Below are 20,481 nucleotides of genomic sequence, written 5' to 3'. Positions count from 1 at the left end.
CTGTTTACATTATGTTACATTTTTGTTTTGCTGACATGCTGCAGACTCTCCATGGTTGCATTTTAAAGCTCATAAACTGCAGTGAGCCCTCACAACATCACTAGGTAAGATTCAGCAGGTGCTACTTAGGTAATATTAGTTTTTGTAGAGTATTTACAGAATAAAACTATGTATTGCTCCTTTGACTATCCAGTTATAAGGTGTTATAGGTGTTACTCCTGCATCAGTTCACCAACCAGTCAGCTTACATTAGCAGTGATACTAGCGTCTTTTCTGCCTAAAACCGCTTGTTGTAGTAAGATTTACACATTATATAAATACATATACGCCATACATATTTGTATTTCCAAATTTAAAGGAATATAACGGACATGTAGTTAGACAGTATTTAAAAGTTGTGGTTTTAGCCGATTAGCTGTATTAACCCCATTCACTGAGGTCTCTCTCGAGGGCTCCCTCTAGCGGTTGGCGGTAATTATCTAGTACAGTGTAACAGGGGGGAATGGGGAGTGGGCGGGCTCTCTGTAAACTGGCTCTAGTAGTCTGAGTGTAAGCCTTTACTTCACTTCCGCTGCAATGGCCGCCAAAACAATGGCCGGAATTTTAAGTTTTTCAGCTCGTGAAAATAAGTTTATTCAGCAGCTTTACGTTTGAAAATAAATTTATTTCGCCTCTGGGTTTTTCTTACAGTAACCTTTAGTGCTAGGTATGCCGTGAGAGGTCAGACTGCGTGTGGCGGCGCTGTTTAAACCCCTGCTGCAGCTTTCCTGCTCCCTCAGAGTTGAAGCTAAGATAGCTAAAAACAGTCAGCTGATCCAGATTACTGACCCCTTACTTAACACTTAGCTTTTTAACTAACCCGCTAGACTGCCTAATACTTTAGTTGTATCAAACTAATGGGAACAGCAGTCCTTAACACCCGCATACTGAGCCGGTGTTAGTGTTAGTAAGCGGACTGAATTATTATTATGCAGTAGGTTCAGCAGCAGCGCAGCCGCTTCTTTCCTCTCGGACTGAAATGAACACCTAGCCGCTCCGTTAACTATGGCCTGTAGTTCAGGAACCAGCCCCGTTGGCACCGCGCAGCCGCCGCCGCAGCTCCCCGTAGCTTCGCCCTCGGCCGAGGCCATGAAGCCGGTTCTCTTTGAGATATTCGGGGAGATGTGGAAGGTCCAGGCCCGCCTGGGTCAGGGAGGCTCTGCCTCAGTGTACCGGGTCAGCTCGGTCAGTACGGGCAGAGCCAGCTCGGCCGCAGTGAAGGAGTTCCAGGCGGACGCACAGGGAGGGGATTACGGGTATCTGAAGGAAAGAGCCGTGCTGGAGGAGATCCAGGGACACAAGAATATCGGTAGGTGGGAGAGATTGCTAGCTAGCAAGTTCACAACAGTAGACTAATCTAGCTTCTAGTGGTTCCCAGGTCACTTCTTCAACAGTGTTTTTGAAATGGGTCCTGGGAGTCCCCTGTCCTGCATACTGTTGCCTGATCCAACTCACATAAAGCATGTCATAAAAATCTTCATGTGGAATAATGCAATGGCAGGGAATAGCTGAAACTGCTCAGGGCAGGTGTTCCTCATGACTGGTTGGAAAGTTGAGCAGAGGTTCTGAACCTATGCCACTGATGCAAGCCCTTTTTAGGGTTTAAAATATATTACTACCCATCCTAAATCTTAACACAGACCCTGAAGACTCATCCACACCCTTCAGTTCAGTCACCCATCCATTCCCTCACCCCATCTCATCCCAACACTTCCCCCTTTTCCCATCTCAACAATCACTGGCCCTTCCCCATTCCAAAATCACTCACCCCCCATCCCATCACTTACCCCATACAAACACTCATTGACTCATCCTCCATCCCAACACTCACCCACCACTCCGTTCCAACACTCACCCTTTCATCCTAACATTAATCCACCACCCGGACACTCAGTCACCCGACACTCAGTCACCCGTCCATTCCAACACTCATTCTTATCCCATCCCAACACTCACTCACCCCATCCCCCCCCATTCCAAACACTCACTGATCTTTCCCCAATTCGAAATAACTCACCCCCATCCCAATATCTCACTCCCATACCAACACCCACTGACCCCTTTATCTGAAAAATCACCCCCTCCCCCAAGAACAAGTACCCCTGTCACACGTGGAAGTGTTCCATCTGTACTAACTGCTATATTTTGTTTTGATCTACAGTGACCCTATATGGTGTGTTCACCCATCACAACCCTCTGGGCATAGCCACACGATGCTTGCTGCTGGAACTTCTTGACGTCAGTGTTTCAGAATTGCTGGTCCGAGCAAGCAACCAGGGTCACTCCATGTGGCTGATCCAGCACTGTGCCCGTGATGTACTGGAGGCCTTGTGCTTCCTGCACCGAGAGGGCTATGTGCACGCTGACCTGAAGCCCCGCAACATACTCTGGAGTTCTGATGACGAATGCTTTAAGCTCATTGACTTCGGGCTCAGCTTCAAAGAGGGACACCAGGTGAGGAGCTTCTTTTGGGCTGAGATGAAGGAATTGTCTGAGTTAAAGAAATGATCATATATCAGTACAGGAAGAGGATAGAGATATGCAAAGGCTTTTCATTCGTTTGCACAACCTGCAGGACGTGAAGTACATCCAGACTGATGGATATCGGGCTCCTGAAGCAGAGCTGCAGAATTCGCTGGCACAGGCAGGTCTAGAAGGAGACTCAGGCTGCACTACTGCTGTTGACATGTGGAGTCTGGGCATTATTCTGCTGGAAATGTTCTCAGGAATTAAACTGAAAGAAACTGTCAAGTCTCAGGAGTGGAAGGTCAGTAAAGATTGTTTATAGATTTTTGATTTATGTGATTTATATGTGGATTTAATAGTTGCAGCAATTGCTGCTCTCAATCAAATAATAATAATACAGTAAATTCACAATAAACCTCACTTCCAAGTTATGCTCCACAGGTTTGTAAAGGGCATTTTACATTTACAAAGATAGATTGAAATTGAGGTACAATTAATTTTTTCAACTGCAATTATATGTAATGTAACAACTTAATAGAATAAACTTAAGAAAATTAAATATCATGCTTACTGAGATACTGCATTCACACTATATGCTATGCTAATCCTTTTCAGGACAACAGTGCTGCAATTGTAGACCATATCTTTTCAAGCAATTCAGCGGTGTACCCTGCTATCCCTGTCTATCATCTGAGAGATCTGATCAAAAGGTAAATAATGAATTGAAAGTCTCACAGTACTATACATTCTTTGTCAGTTTTTTGCTCACAAGTAACATCAGTGTCTTTCTGCACTCAGCATGCTTCACAACAACCCAAGCCGCAGAAGCACTGCTGAAGCTGCACTGATCAATCCATTCTTCAGTATTCCTTTTGGTATGACCATTTAAAATAGGACTTATTTCACAGTGATTCATTAGCCAGATACATTGGCTTGGTAGGTAATTAAGAAAATTGCTCTGTTCTCAGCACCTCACATTGAAGACTTGGTTCTCCTACCGACACCTGTCCTCAGACTACTCAACGTAATTGATGACTGTCATTTACACAATGATGATGAATATGAAGGTGAGTGCTTCTGTCAGCAGTTTTGTTAAGTGTTTGAAATGAAAGTAACACTGAAGAAGGCAATGGTTTAATCAGCCCGTAAATTTTTGAGTGGTCGCTGGGGCATGAGATGAGTTTTTTCAATAATGTCTTGTTCTGTCAGTATGAGTTTTTCTGTGATTTGTCACCTAAAAGTCTAAGACAGATATGTTCCAGATAGACTGGCTGTACAAATGCAGAGATGGGGATTAATGTAGCACATTATTGGATTGATTCTTACACTGTCCGTCAGACCTATTTTGTTTTGTCTCTTTGTTTCAGAAATTATTGAAGACATGAGGGAAGAATGCCAGAAATATGGCTCTGTCATATCCCTGTTGATTCCAAAAGAAAATCCTGGCAAAGGCCAGGTAAGTCTTGTCATCTAACAGCACATTTATTCATCAGATAATCTGACAATTGGGCTAATTATTTTGTAATCAGTGTCACTCTATTTGGCACTCTTTCCATTGTAATTAGCTGCAATTATGCTTTCATTTGTAACTAGGTTGTAATGGCCCATCTGCTTGCAGGTGTTTGTAGAGTATGCAAATGCTGGAGACTCCAAAGAAGCCCAGAGGCTGCTGACGGGCCGAACATTTGATGGCAAATTTGTGGTGGCCACTTTCTACCCACTGAGTGCCTATAAAAGAGGGTATCTGTATCAAACTGTGCAGTAAGGGGCTACCTACACATAAAACACAAAAATGCACACAATCTGTTATCTGCTATTATGAGCGTTGATTAGCAGCCGTGACGAACACGCTGTGACTGTCAAGATAATCTCCTGTACTACATGAAATGTTTACCTTTGCAAGCATAGCATTATAAAAGGCACATACACTTACGTAGCATCAAGACTGGCACCCAGTTAGGTCTCTTCCAGAGCTCACAGATTACCTGGCAGCTTGCTTACACCATGCAATAACGACTGGTCGTGTTTTCACAGTTACAAAAGAACACAAGTGATCAATACTGCTTGCTTTTACATGCGTTTATGCTGTGAGAAACATAACTTGGAGAGTAGTATGTATGCTATATTAAGTGTGTTGGTTTGCTGCTTTGATCCTTGAAAACCATTGATCACTTTAAACTATGTTTACTTAGTCCTCCCTGTTAATTGCCTAAAATGTACAAGTTATTCCAGTCTGCACATATTTATGAACTACTGGCAAAAACATACTGCCTTTGCTTGCATTATAGTGTATATGTCTGTTTTCTTGAGAATTGCAAAACCTTAATCAAAATTGTCTTTGATAACACACTCTGAGCACAAATAACATTTGAAAGATATATATTAGCTGTGTTTCGTTTTCTGTTTTTTACTTGTTCTGCTATTATTAAGGGTTTAAAAAGGTGTAACGTGCAAAAACTACAGTATATTCTTTATGACTAGTGTAAAACCTTATAAAACACCATCTGTTATTCTTCTTTTTTTGTTTAGAATTTGTAGCTTTTTACTGTAGAGTTCTCAATGTATCATGTCTGTTTGAATACACAGTGGTACAAAGTTATTATTTTTATTTTTTTCTTTAGGTTCTTGCAATCTCTGTCTTTACAAGTCTAGGTTTCATGTAGGACCTTTGATAGCTGGTGGTGTTAAAGAGAGCAAATAGATGAGTTTGCCTTTTGCATTGATCTAGACTGCAACTGTGAATAGCCTACTACCTTGACTCATGGAATTATGGAGCTTTTTTATATTTAAGCTTATATTTAAGCTTAGTTACTTGTGTGCTCTGATCCTGAGGCATATTTCATGTTCTGCTGCATTTGTGTGTGTTTTTAAAGGTGATTAGTCCTAATTAAGATGCTGGTGATGCGCTGAATGCCTCTAGATCTTTTCATTTTGAATATAGGCTGATTTACAAAGTAAGAGAATTAATCTTTTGGCAGTTTTTTATTGTTAACTATGCTGTGGTGGCTTATCTAGTTGAAATAGTTGTATTGGTACTCAAATTAACAATAATCTTAAACTTAGCCACAATCAGGGATTTTTGGTATAGCACAGATGCAAAATCTAGCATTGAATTCAAAAATAGGTAAAAGTCTGACTGAGCCTTTTGACAGAATACTGCATATGACTGTGAGCAGCCAGATTTTACAACTGTAAGTGGTTTGTGAGGAAGAGAAGGCAATTCGAATCATGCCAGTTTGCATTTATAAATGAGTGATCTGTATTTGTTAAGAATATGAACAAATGTCCCTCTGTTGCTTTGCCACACTGTTAGTGTTGTGCCAAATTTTGACTTCCCATTGCATGTGCACATGTCATACAACAGTATGCATAAGTTCTGTTTGCTGTAAAGGAAAACAGAATAATAATAATAATTGTTTCTCATGAACAGAAACAAATAGGAATTGAGAGTTCCTAATCTGTTGTGGGAGTCAGGTTCTATTGTGGAGCCACAATTTTGCACCACACCAATACTGGCATTAGATGCATACGTACTGTCAAAAAGATGCATGTAATTCAATTGGACTGTTCACATTCATGTTGCATGTTCAAAAATCAGATCTGTGTATCCATATCCAATTTAGGGCTTATATACATAGCCCTAGAAATCAGATTAAGGCAAAAAAGTCACTTCAGCCTGGTAATGTGAGCACATGCTTCTGCCTACTGCCTTTAATAATAATTAGAAATACATTTTCAGTTTGGTAGAATTTTTTTTTAAAGTCTTGTAGCTTTACAAATTCCATATTGTGACAGGTATGGTATGCAGTAATTGTTTGGTATGCAAGTTTCGAATTTGAGAATATCTGTGGAAGCTCTCTTAAATCTCTCTTAAACAGTAAGCTTATGCAGTGGATTTGTATCATTAGTGTTTACAGGTGCTTTCTGGTAGAGATGAGCGCACTCTTTTTTTTTTTTTTTTTTTTTTTTTCTCATTGTGGTTTATTTGGTCTAGTCTTCAGAGCTTTATTTAATAATCCATCCAAAAAGCAAAGCTGTTCCCTCCATTGTCCATTAGTGCAGTATAGAAGTGTACAAGTATGAAAATAAGTTTGTTAAAGGCTGTTTTTATAGATGCAGTTTTCTGTCTGAATGCAAAGCGTGTTGAGGTAGACATTTCGCACATTGGTACTAATCAGAACTTGCGATTGTAGTGTGTTAAAGAGCGTTATTTGGAGAGATTTGAGGGTTTTGCTAGCATATATATATACGTATACATATATACATATATATACGTATATATATGTATACGTATATATATGCTAGCAATACCCTCACAACAATACCCCTATACATATATATATATATATATATATATATATATATATATATATATATAATTTCTTTTTTTTTTTTTTTTGCAAAGGTTCATTAGTCGAACATTAGTTAAAGCTTCTGTGGGAGTGTGGGTAAAGTAAATGTCTGTACTGTGCTCAGTGAGTACCAGCATTCTGATTCTGACCTGAAAGTCTTGTAAAGATAAATGAACTGAATCATGTGGTATAGGTCAGGGCTCAACACCCCTCACTTTAGCAGATTACATTCAAAGCCCATATCTTTCATTGTTAAGTAGGTTTTTTGCTGTCATAATAATGATTTAAAATAGCTTGAGTCACTGAGCAGATTACTGGATATCAGAGTAAGCTTCTGCTTGAAAGAGAAAAGTTCACTGGCCTTGTTGGCCTGGACGAGAACTGACTGAAATGTTGTGAGCTAATGCACAAGAACGATATATTCTGTTCCACACTCCCACCTTAACGTGTTACAGGTGATCTGCAGTTAATGATAAGCACATGAAAAGAAATGGGAAAAGGCCATTTATGTTCGTTTTTTTTTTTTTCAGAAAATAATACCTCAAAATACTACCAGCTGATATTTGTGATGGTCATAAATCTTTTTACAGGGTGAGATCATGGGATGAAAGGGTTTGCCATAGTTTAGATTAGAAAAGAGATTTGTAAAGAATTGGCTGTGACGTAATGATCTGGCCCATTTCTGCACTGGTGGGAAGGAGAAGTGAACATATTAACATAATAGTGGCAAAACCGGGTGTTCTGAGATTCTTTAACAGCTAATGAGGAAGATTCAATGGGGTAAAGAGTAAAGGTGTGTCATTGTTTCTGTGTAGAATATTTTTACACCAAATTCTTTAGATGTTTTCCTTTTACAGCACTGTCTGTCTATTATGGTAACTAGAACATCTAGAATGTCTGTTAAAAAAACATACTGCTTGTATGCCGGTCAGCCAAAACAAAAAAAATCACACACACACTAACACACACGCACAGTCAGTTCAAGAAGTTTAAGTTCAATCAAGCACATGGATTTTGACTGATTTTGATTGATTTTGACGAGAGCCAAAGTGTGATATCTCACAACTTGATTGGATCTCCAAAACAGCAGATTATATTATGTTCACAATAAACCAAGAATCTCAATATATTGTCTGGTTTACAATAGTGCAATATTTTTGCAATAAATGAAGACAGATAACTGCTGTACCATGATGCATTTCTTATCGCCAGGTCTTAAAAATAGACAGCTCTAGTCTTTAAATAAATTAGTCTAAATAAGTCCACGCCTTATATTATTCAGAGCACAAGGAAGACCTATACAATATTAGGTCGGTTTTATTGTTATGGCTGATCTGTGTAAAGTGCTTAAAATTATCTTTTTCTACTTCTTCTGGATTTACCGGTGTACCTGTGTAAATTTCAGCCTTCTCTGTAGAATTGGTCTGATTCATTCCTGAGTCAATTCTTTGAATTTTATCTGGAAAAGCTCAGTAGGTTGTGGAAAAGCTGGTCAGACCAGTCAGTTTAGATCATACATTAGGAGGGGGCGTGTGTGTGTGTGTGTGTGTGTGTGTGTGATGATTAACATCTAGTCGATACCAAGGATCTAAAAATACCACAGAATCATTTTAAATTAGTACAGCGTCTGCTTTTTCACTGTGAGATCCACTACGCAACACTGATCCTTTTTTTTTTTCTTCTTTTTTTTAAAACACTGACTTGATGGTGCAAATTACAAAAATACCCTTGAGAACATAGAAATTAATTCCCTCAGAAGAATTTGTTTGCTCCCCTCTTACTTTTTGTCTACTGCCGAAATTTATTGGGGGATTTCAGGATTGAAAAGCACAAAAAATACTAAAAATAAAATGTTACCCCTTGATGTGTAAAACTGTAAAGTTACCAACTATGAAAAAGTGCCAAAAGAAAATCTGAATTTACCTGACTGTTGAGAGTTGACCAATAATAGCAAAAAATGACCCAAGGCTGCTGTAAAGGTTGCACTGTGGATTTGTGTTCATTTTTATTTCCTTGGGTCTTTATTTATGTTTAAAAAATGTTTTCAGCTGAGCTTCAAATGCAGCTGCTTAGTGCTTTAACACCCTGAGCAGTTTATAGGGTTGTACGGGCTGTTGTGTGTTGTGCATATTGTGAGAGAACAGCGAAAGTTTGTAGGAAAATCCATGGGAATTGGACGTAAACAGGCAGCCGTGAGAGTAAAACGCCCTTTCTCTTGCCTGCGTCTCTTCAGAAAAGGTCGGGGAACAAAGCTGCCGGTTTAAATGCAACGTTCAAATGTTTTTTGCTGGGTAGCAGCTATTCACTCCCATGTCCTCTCACCTTTCTGGGTTTGCTGTTTGGCAATGCTGTACAATGAGATTATGAGACGTTTGCTTCTACTCCAAACTTGTCTTGTTTCAGGGAAACTCCAGAGATTATTTTAAGGGGGCTTGTCTCTAAATGTCAGAATGTTGCAGAGTGAACAGAAAGAGTTTTACTGAATGTTCATGTGCTGCTTCTCCAGAGGCTCATTAGGCCATGAACTACCATTGATGGTCAGGTTGACCTGCTCCGGAGGTTTCAGGTGTGGTTTTTGCTGACAGGAAGTGCGCAGGTTCTGTGAAAAACAGGTTTAGCTACTGAGTGCTTGTGTGTGTGTATAAAGGGCAGAGTCATCTTTGGATTTGGGTTTATGTTCCTCTGAACAGTCTGAAATAGGGGTGGGCGATATGGCTCTAAAATAATATCACGATATTTCAGGGTATTTTTACGATAATTGATATAATTGGCAAATAGTAAAACAGAATAATAATTAATTAATTTCAGGAATATAGTATAATAGTATAACTGTATAATCATAATGTGGCAAAATAAATAATATAGCATATAATAATATAATGCAGTAAAAATATTGCAGAATATTTTCACGCATATAAACTGCAAACAAAAAGTATAAACTAAAACAATTATACAATAAATACACAAAGCTTCACAGTAAATAATGGACTGCTTTTAAGACAAACCATCCCTATTATCACGATATGGATTTTTAATATCATGATATTTCTTTGTCACAATATATTGTATACGATATAATATTGCCCACCCCTTGTCTGAAAGCATCAAGCAGCATTCTATTTTTTGTATGATCCAATGCAGAACAAGAACAAGTTTATAAAATGGCATCTTGGTGCTAATATGATTACTAATTAGTTGAGTGAGCATAATTGCATAATTAATCTCTCTACCAGTTAAGATGATCTTCTTAACACTAAGGATGGTTCCACACCTACACTTTCTGCTCCACTTAAATTTGTCTTACATTTATTTTTATCCTTAATGTAATTAGTCTGGGCAGGTGTGTATACAGTACTCACTCTGATCTGGACCCAAATAACCAAACCAAGACCCTTAAGATCAGGTGGTCTCGGTCGGTCCTGTCCCAAATAAAGTGTGGAGGTTAGTTTGTGGTGAGAGTTTAATCAGTCCTTGATTTGTACTCCCCAAATTTAAACAAAAAAAATGTAGTTTAACCCAGTTTGTTTTTGTTGCACATGGATCTTTCCCTGTTTTAAAACAAACCGGACCGAAGAGAAAAAGTTGTTAAATGATTCGGACCAGAGCAAACAATATTTTTGTATATTAATAAAATAGGTATTTTTGTTTTTTCTTTCTTATGTGGATTCAAAAAACACCAGCTTTTTAGACTGTGAAAAAAAATCATGAAAGACTAATATAAGACTATATATGGTGCACAATCTTCCATTAAAGTTTAAATATGTTTTTCTTCTTTTTACAAAGTGAAAAGTCTTGTTCTGACCTTGCAAGTGGATTTCAAATCCTTTTTTTATTGAATCTGAAATGTAGTTCACAACTAGACTTAATCCCTGTTTGGGAAAACTAGCTCTATATGTATTTCTATTATTCTATTAGTCCTGATTTTTATTTTATGATTGCCCGAGTTGATTTCAATGCAGCATCCATTTCATTGTATGTTTTTTTTTTATTGAGTAAAAAGTTACAATATATACCCTGCACATTAAATGGCTTTAAGGCTAAGATTGTTACCAAAACATGTGTGATTAGTAGTGATAACCTCAGTATAATTTAACTGCAGTCTCTCAGACATTAAGCACCTGTTTGCACCTGGTCGCTACATACATTTGAGTATCAGGATTATTTATGGATAAAGAACAAGTGTAAATGAGTGAAATCTGTTCACTCAATCCACTTCAGTGGGTGCTTTGAGAGATACGCACATTTGAGCCACATTATAGCAGTGGTAATTCATCTAACTCTCCAAGACACATTTCACAATAAAAACTCATCCCAGTTTAACAGAAACCAGAAATAATAATCAAACAACAAGCGACTTTCTTCTCATACAGAAATCAGGATTCAGTCTGACTAAGTGTAAATGCATGTGGTTAAATCTGATCAAGATACAATCTAGATAATAAATAACATGACGTGACCAGGTGTAAACTGGGTCTAACAGAAATGCAATGTGGAAGGTACAACTACTTAACACTGTTAAAAATCATGTTAGTTTTTGTGTATTCAGACAATCACTAGTTTCTCCACTGCCTTCATTTATTAGTAATATCATATCCGTTTGACAGCTGTGTTAGACCATTGTGGCGAAGGCCTGCTGAGATGGGCAGAAAGAATGCATTTTTATGGAAGTTTCACCTTATGGCCCACATATAGCCTGCCTTATAGTGCTGAGTTTGGTGGAAAACTTGAATTTGAAGCTGTTACGGAGTAGAACATTAACCAAATGAAACATGTACACCTGTGGTGGTATGTTTACATACACTAATAATATACATAAATGCCCTGGATATTGGACTTTCAATGATTTCTTTGACTGCGTGGGCTAGCATTTCTTGCAGGTAATAACATTTAAAAAGTGGCTACCCATCCCAATAGCTTTACTTGCATACAATTTTAGAAAAATGTTTTTATTAAAGAGATGACTTCCAATAGACATTCCTGTTCCTTTTTTAGACCTGAACTGAGCAATTTGGACTTTTACCATTAGCATTTTTCCATTGTTCTTTTAGTAAATTTATATATTATGGCTGGGTGATTTCCATTTTCAAATATATAAGCGATTCTTATAAATTATTTTTTTTATATGTAAACAGACAGCAACATTTAAATTGATGCTCAAGCTTTTGTTTTCTTTACATTTATTCAGTAAATATTTTTTCTTCAAATATTAAGCAGCCCTTACCTTCAACCTTCCATGCAGATTTTATTTTAAACCTGGTGCAGACATTCCCTCTGGCAGCTTCTATTTAAAGATGTACGACTATCCTAATTTCAATATAATCCTATAGTCAAATTATTTCAGTGAACTTCCCAGCCCTCCTTCATTGTAAAATTTGGACTCCATGTAGTTCTTTGTTATTTTTTTCTATTAAGGATGTATTTCTTTTGCCCTACAATGATTTAAAAGAATGAACTGAAAGTCCAATATTGCCACGGTATTCCTGTCCATGATATGTACATGTAAACTTCTGACCACAGCTGCTGATTGAATGTGAAAGTGTGTGTAATATTTTGTTGTACTGAGTTGGAATCGAGTCTAAAAGGACTGCAGCCATAAGGTCATATTTACTATGAGAGAAGTGCTCTACTGACTCACAGTGACTAACTGATAGAGAAAATGTTTTAATAAAATGTTTTTACAGTCAGCTTAGAGCCTTTGGGGAAACTTACCAGAGCAGATTGTATATGCATTATAGATGATTTTGTCTCGCAAGACTCTGTACTGATTGAGTGATGGCCATGTTTCTCACAATAAAAATTCTATAACTATCGCATTGGTTTTATGTTTACTTGGCTGTTATCTACAGGACATAAATTCTTCCACGTTTATAACAGAACCTTTCTCCCCTCCTTGTTGTTTAATTGGCCTTGGACACCTGAAGAGAATTTATAGACAAGGCAAGGCAAGTTTATGTGTATAGCACCTTTCAAATACTCCCTGCTTTAAAAGCTCGATTCAGAGCTTACTGTGTAAATGCACTCTCTGCTGAGCCAAAGAACCATGATTCAGTAAGGTAAGGTTTATAAATATGAAAAACAGAACTAATTCTGAAAATTCTGCTGTTAGTATGTATGTATGTATATATACAGCTCTGAAAAAAAAATTAAGAGACCACTTCAGTTTCTGAATCAGTTTCTCTGATTTTGCTATTTATATGTACAATAAACATTGTTGTTTTATTCTATAAATTTCTCCCAAATTCCAAATAAAAATATTGTCATTTAGAGTGTTTATTTGCCGAAAATAAGAAATGGCTGAAATAACTAAAAAGATGCAGAGCTTGCAGACCTCAAAAAATGCAAAAAAAAAATCATATTCACAAAGTTTTAAGAGTTCAGAAATCAATATTTGGTGGAATAACCCTGGTTTTCATGCATCTTGGCATTTTCTCCTCCACCAGTCTTACACACTGCTTTTGGATAACTTTATGCCACTCCTGGTGCAAAAATTCAAGCAGTTCAGCTTGGTTTGATGGCTTGTGGTCATCCATCTTTTTTCTTGATTATATTCTAGAGGTTTTCAATTAGGTAAAAAGAGAAACTTCCCATTTTAAGTGGTCTCTTATTTTTTCTAGAGCTGTATATATAAATTATCAGTAAAAAGTTTGGACACACCTCTTCTTAATGTGTTTTCTTTCTTTTCATGATTCCTTAGATTGTAAATTTAATATTGAAAACATTAAAGCTATAAAGGAACACATGGAATTAATCTGTAAACTAAATGTTTACAAATACTTTAGTTTCTTCTAAGTACCACATTTATCTTTAAGGACAGATCTGCACACTCTTGGTATTTTAATCTCACTGTCTTTATGAGGGAGTGTCATCTGAAATTGTTTTCTCTGCGTCTTATGAGATGTTCCTGGAGGTGCTGAACAATAGTTGCTGCTTTTTATTTACGCTGTGAAGTGTAAAATCAAATCACCATCTCAGTTGATCAGGTTTATATCAGACATTTATTATTTTATTGTTTACTACGTAATTCTATGTGTTCCTTAATTGTTTTCATGTATTTAATATAAATCTACAATGTAGAAATTAATCAATAAATTAAAAATATTGTCCACTCAGTGGAATGTATTAACTGCTTTCTGACATATGGGGGCAGCACTAGCATTCTAATGGGAAAAGCTACCCAGAGGATATTTAACTGTGGTATTTCTGTTAGAGGCGGGACTCGGGCTGTTTTAATAGTAGAATTGAAACAAAAAGGGCTCCTGCTGCACAGTATAGAGCCCTGTCTGAGTCCAAAAGTTATGATGCACCATGTATGATGAAATAGTCTTTATTATTATATTTATTATAAACTTAATCTGTACAGCCTCAGAGAAAGCTTGCTCTATTACCACAACACACCCGCAGCAGGGTGACAGGGTTACAACTCAGACTGTATTAGGTTCCTCTAGCACCTGTTCATCCTAAAGGGGGTGTATCTTAAACTGCAAACTTAAATTTGATTAATAAATGCATGTTTAACAAAGTCCCATGTACATTTTATTGTGTTTCCTACCACATGTTCTCCTCTGAAGGGGCTTTCCTTAGGAAACTTCCCCTCATTCTCACTTATCTCGGGACACCCTTTACAGCTCTACATCACAAACCTGCAGATTCACTGACGTGGCATTTACTTCTTAATTAGTAAAGCACACAGCTGAATGCTTCATCATGTTTGTCTATCTCTAGGGGAACTCAACACGGCACCATGTTCCATTTTATCTACTGGAAAGGGCGCTCTGTGGGACTGGGACAACACTCTCTAGAAGGGGTGACAAAGAGAGCAATTCATAACAGCACCCGTCCTCTACTGAAAGGACAGCAGGACACCCATAGAAGGTCTTTCATGAAGACACACTATGAAATTATGAAATTATTAGTTTTATTGCAAAAAGGGCCACATAACTAGGCACTCATTTTTCTCTCTCTCTCTCTCTCTCTCTTATTTGCCACCGTAGAGGGCACTTTAGCTATCCTTTTTTTAACCATAGGCTCCAGAACTGCCCCAAAACTTTATCAAACTGAAAATTGTCCATCCCAAAATACATTTTCTTTAATTTATTTATTTCATTACTGTTGTATTTATATGTATTTTGTTGTATGTATTTTTCTACAGCTGTAATGCTATCTATTGTTTGGCTTTTTTCATCCTTCTCTTGCAGCATTACCATCAATCTCATTGGCTCTGTGGTAAAAGGTGTGACTTTATATGTAAACAGACTCCATGCCAAGCATTAGGAAAACTCTGTTATATTCCAATCAGCAAGCCATCTCCTGATAAACAGCTCTTAACCAGTTTCTCCGCTCCAAAAGCTTCCCAAAAGAAGTTTTGTTTTGTTTTGTCCTGTGTGCTATTTTTACAGTTCCCGGTACAGTGGGACAATGTTAGTCTGGAGCTGTCTGGAACTGTATAAAAAATCATTAGTTTCAAAGCAATTTGTGTATAACGGTACTAAGACTCAATGCTCAATTACGTTTTCTATTTTCTATTTTAGGTCATGGGACATCTTTTCTTCCTGTTAGTTGAACAGATTAGGCAAACAAATAATCAATTTTTGTAACACTGAAGATGTTCATATTGAATTTGTGGTTTCAAAGCAAGGGCTCAGTAAAAACATGTTTTTTACTTTACACAAGAAATTAAACCTTGTGTTAATAAACTGTCCCAATCACTCTTAATTTGGCGTACAATAATAGAAAAAATACACACACAAAAACAAACATGTAATAGCCGTTACATTGGAAAAGGAAAAACATTCAATAGATCAGTTAAAAAGGTATGTAAATATGATTTTGAAGCATTTCTACTAATCAATTCATTATGAAATTTAGATTCAGTATAAACAGGGTTTGTACGGTCATGAAAAACCTGGAAAAATCATTTGAATGTGAAATTACAATTTCCAGGCCTGGATATGTTTTGAAAAAAAAAATTAAAAATTCCCCAACAGTTTTGGTAAAATCATGGAAATTTGGTCTACAAACCTTTGTGTTTCAGTTCATCAATGGAGGAAATCTAGCTTATTTTGAGCTGACAAATACGTTAGCTCAGAGTTCATTCAGTAATTTAGCTCTACACAAAGAAGCACTTAGCATCTGACACATTTTATTATTGAATATTGTGTATCATTACTTTTATTAGATTCATTTTAGGTCTACTATAAACTATTTGGATTATAGTTTTAGTTATAGTTTTAGATTTTTAGTTGTATTGTCCATGTCTGCACTTTATAAATATTTAAAAAATCGTATGGGCAAATAAAAAATGGCCTGGAAGGCAATGGAAAAGTCATGATTAAATCATAATGTATTGAAATGTATTAGATAAAGGTGTATGAACCCTGTATAAAAACAAAACACAACCATGTCAAAAACAAAAATGTCAAAAACAAAAATGCAAATACACACAAGATTTTAGCTGTTAACTTATCATACGGACAGACCTTATATAGAAAATGTTTTGAATTTGTAATCTCATGTTTCTTGTAACCCCTCTCTCTCATTTATCTGCCTGTCATGTTGTGTAGGTTCACTACAGACGGAGAATGCAGTCCAGACCCTCCCCTGTAGAGCGTCTATATTACTGGCCTCCTGTAGTTCCTCTGTAGAGCTACATACATGCCTCCTGTTTATGGCCCCACATTTTACAGCTGGTCTAATAAAAGAAGCTGAGAGTGTCTGGTCTATTTGCGGGCGTACAATCACTCTCCACATCTGCAATTGAAGCGAATGAATGACAAAAGGAAAGGGATCACTAGCTGTTTCACCGTGGCAGCTCGAATGCCATAAATATTCACTGGAGAAAATGGCACGGCTCTATGCAGAATTCAGGAGATAGATCTTGCTACTGCATTACTTGGCAACCCTCTGTTCTTGCCTCAGACTCAGGCATGACTGCACAAACCCGTCTGTGCTGGAATTGTGTACACAAGCTGAAACGGCTGCAGAGAGAGAGAGAGGAATGCAGGATCCGTTTTGGGTCAGGTGTTGCCTGTTGATCACCTGAGTACCTATTCACTCCTCGCTTCATGCTCGCTGCACCTGGTCAATACCTCAGGTTCAAACTCTGAGGCTACACCTGTGGATTATCATGCATCTGAACAGCCACCTGCTGAAGCTGCACTGAACGTGTCTCCTCACACACCAGCCACCCATTTTTTACAGCTGTTTTCTTGTAGATTATGGCGAGCAAGCAAACAATCTGCACGAACGTACGCTGTCAGGATCAAGAATTCAAGGCTGAGCTGAATATCGATGAACAACAATTTCAGAAAGTGCTTGTTCTGACAGGCAGCGAATATGTGGAGTCTTGGCATCTGCATTAAAAATAAATCGCACTCATATATTCAAGCATTGCCCCCTTTTTTTTTACCAAGAGTTTAAACAGAGTTCTGTTATATTAACTGCAGTGTATAATGTATAATTAAAATACGAGGACGTCTATGCTCAAGAGATTCGCTGCACAAATGATGTATTATTAATGCTAAATGATCATGTGATGTCAGCTCAGAATGCTTTTTTTTATAAGAAATGTTGTGTTTTTGTGTTCATTCTTTTCTAATGAATAAAAATAGCCTGCCTGGCTAAAAAAAAAAAAAAAGTAAAAGTAAATGATCTGGGGTTAATTGCTGCAGTTGGTCAGGTCTAGGTTCAACAACAGTATGTGCTAAAAGAATGAGGTCAGCTGACTACCTGAATATACTGAATATAGACCAGGTTATTCCATCAATGGATTTTTTTCTTCCCTGATGACACGGGTATATTCCAAGATGACAATGTCAGGATTCATAAGGCTGGAATTTTGTAAGAGTGATTCAGGAAGCATGAGATCATCATTTTCACCACAGAGTCCAGATCTTAACCTCATTGAGAATGTATGGGATGTGCTGGATGGAGAAGGATTTGTGCAGTGGTCAGACTCTAACATCATCAATGCTGCTAGATCTTGCTGAAAAAATTAGTGCAACACTGGATTGAAATAAATATTTTAATCCAGACATTGCAGAAGCTTATCGAAACAATGCCACAGAGAATGCATGCAGCAATCAAAGCTAAAGGTGCTCTTATAAAATATTAGAGAGTGTGTGATTTTTTTGGGCCATGCAGTGTAGTAAAATATTATATATAAGTTTTTTAAATATGAAAAATCACAGTCTCTATAATATTTTTACAGATGTTTACTTTTTCAAAATTATTTAATTTATTAATATAAAAAATAGTGATGAGTAGTACGGCAGTTAATTTGGTATGTACCTTGATACATACACACATGCACACTCACACTTTTTCTCTTTTGTCTCAAACTGCTATGATGCTGATTGCACATAAATATTGTCTACATTCTACAACTGTTTGATTCCATTATATATATTGTTTTGTGTGAGGCCATGTAAACCCTATAGTAGTCAAAACTTAATTTTATAGGTTTAATTGTTGTACTTTAGACCTAATCACTTGCTGGGAAAATCCTAGTCCTAGTTACGGTTAATACATTAATTAAGTAATTAATACATATTCTGTGGTGTATTATGAAACTGCTAGAATCTGAATAAATACAGTGATCCACATATTAGGACGTACTGCCCTGGACTATTATGACCAGTAAAATAGAAGACATTTATGAAATCGTCATTTTTATTGTTAAACGTTTCAGGGAACATTTATTAACATTATTATTTATTAACATTCTAAAATAACTTGCTTTAGAAAACCTGTTAAGTTTTATTAATCTGTTAATTCATCCAAATATATTTCATTACCAAATGATATGTGAAAGAGATGCTTTGAAAATTCCAACATCAAGTATTTGATATAATGCAAACCACTTAAGTTAATCCCCCTGATGATTGAGACCTTTATAACCTTTTCTCTTAATTTTCAGGATAATTTTTTCTTTTCTTTTTACTGGCTGTTTTTAGATGGATACGGCTGAAAAAAAATAAGAATTTCATTTTGGACAGCATTAAATAAACAGGCTGTAGTCAGAGGCTTTTCCACTTTTGAGTGCAGAGACTACAGATCAGAGTGCAAGACAAAACATTCATATAACAGCATATACTGTATATATATATATATATATATATATATATATATACTTATACTGGCATTAAATACTGCTTAAAGTGCACTTTGGTGTATTTTTTTCAGTAGCCTTAAGGTATACACAATATGTGCATCAATATTCAAAGTAGTACATTTACAATATACTGCAAGTGTATTAAAGAAGTTTTAAAAAACTGTTTAAAAAAACATACTTAAATATACTTAAGTTGCAGAAGTTGTACGAAAAAGCACAATTTAATGCTTTTAGGTTTAATATAGATTATTTTGTATTATTTTGAAATATTTTAAAGTCGACTTAAGTCATTCCAAAATAGTAGCTTTAGTGTGTATATAAGTACATGTTTTAATTTTGTTGAAAACAGAATTCTGGGGGAAGAAACACTACTACCATTAATAATAATAATAATAATAATAATAATAATAATAATAATAATAATAGTAATAATAATAAGAATTAGAAAGAAATGCTGTTGATGTAGAGAAATGAAAATATGGAAATTAACAGGTGAGATTAATCAAATTCTCTTGATCAGTAAAAAAAGCATCATACTCTGCAGGAATCTGGCTCTAGATGACCAAAAATGCTCAATACAACATCTAATTTTATTATTTTTACATTCTCAAGAATGTGAATACAATGTCAGGAACTTGGGTCATAGACCTGCCCCAAAGCCATTTTTTCCTAACCAAAAATGATGTTTGAGAAAGTATTAGATATAACTGACTTTGTGTTTTTTTTTTTGACCTACCACATATACTGTATTTCTACAGAGTGTTGTGAGGCTGCATAGATGCACCTTTTCTGTCAGAAAGTTTATAGCCTGCTCCCACTCTCTGCTAATTGCTTTGGGCAGTAGCGTAAAGCATGAGACAGAGCCGAGCTTTCTCTCTGCAGCCTGCTGCACTTATCCAACAGCTTCTCTTTGGAGTTTGCCGCAGGCTGTTAGATCACACATGAACGCTTATGAAGGCAAGTCGTCAAAGATGAAGCTTGAAGGAACAATCAGTAATAAATGTGAGTGTGTGAAATGGCTTCAGAAGTCCAATTTTCAAACACTGGATAAGAGTTTTCCGGGGCACACACAGCTGCAAGCGACAACTCTGAGTCTTACTCTGTTGCTGATCGGTGAATATATATGTTTCAATGTCCAAAATTAATGTTTCAACTGCACTAGTGGTGGTGGTAAATTATCTAGCTATGGTTAGTGAACCTTACTGAAGCTCAGTGATTACCTGTTCAGCAGAAAAAAAGGCCATAGCTCGCCTGTTTCCGTGACTTCAGCAAACTGTTCTTCGTGCTGTTGATTATACCTGGCTAGGGCTGCAACTAATGATTATTTTTTTAGTCAACTAATCTGATGATTATTTTTCGCGATTAGTTGCGATTATTTCTGCCATGTACACAATCTCTAAAAACAACAGAAACAGCTGAACATGAGGTAAACATAAAGGCCTTTAAATGTCAAAATTTTGTTTAAACGTGGGAAGTACTAAATTTAGTAATTAAATATGTAATTTGTTGTGTCTG

General features: G+C 36.6%; 2 protein-coding genes across 4 annotated transcripts in view; one reads left to right on the top strand and one right to left on the bottom strand.

Moving 5' to 3' along the window:
* uap1 (UDP-N-acetylglucosamine pyrophosphorylase 1) overlaps positions 1-20,481 on the bottom strand; it is a 38,337-nt gene that overhangs the window by 16,804 nt on the left and 1,052 nt on the right. The gene's annotated exons all lie outside the window — the stretch shown is intronic.
* uhmk1 (U2AF homology motif (UHM) kinase 1) lies at positions 583-17,469 on the top strand. 3 transcript variants are annotated; one of them, XM_007258359.4, is made up of 10 exons: positions 583-1,348; positions 2,201-2,493; positions 2,615-2,806; positions 3,121-3,215; positions 3,304-3,380; positions 3,474-3,572; positions 3,873-3,961; positions 4,124-4,266; positions 14,580-14,729; positions 16,418-17,469. In XM_007258359.4, exons 1-10 carry the CDS (start codon positions 1,045-1,047, stop codon positions 16,458-16,460), a joined length of 1,485 nt encoding a protein of 494 aa, XP_007258421.3. In that variant the 5' UTR covers positions 583-1,044; the 3' UTR covers positions 16,461-17,469. The 3 variants fall into 3 exon arrangements, with proteins under 3 accessions (XP_007258421.3, XP_022531550.1, XP_007258420.3); XM_022675829.2 differs by lacking the exon at positions 14,580-14,729; XM_007258358.4 differs by having other exon boundaries at positions 14,580-17,469.

Source organism: Astyanax mexicanus, chromosome 5, assembly GCF_023375975.1.
Source record: "Astyanax mexicanus isolate ESR-SI-001 chromosome 5, AstMex3_surface, whole genome shotgun sequence".
NCBI lineage: Eukaryota > Metazoa > Chordata > Actinopteri > Characiformes > Acestrorhamphidae > Astyanax > Astyanax mexicanus.
Note: the sequence above shows the minus strand (reverse complement) of the source record. Positions and strands in the feature narration are given on the sequence as shown.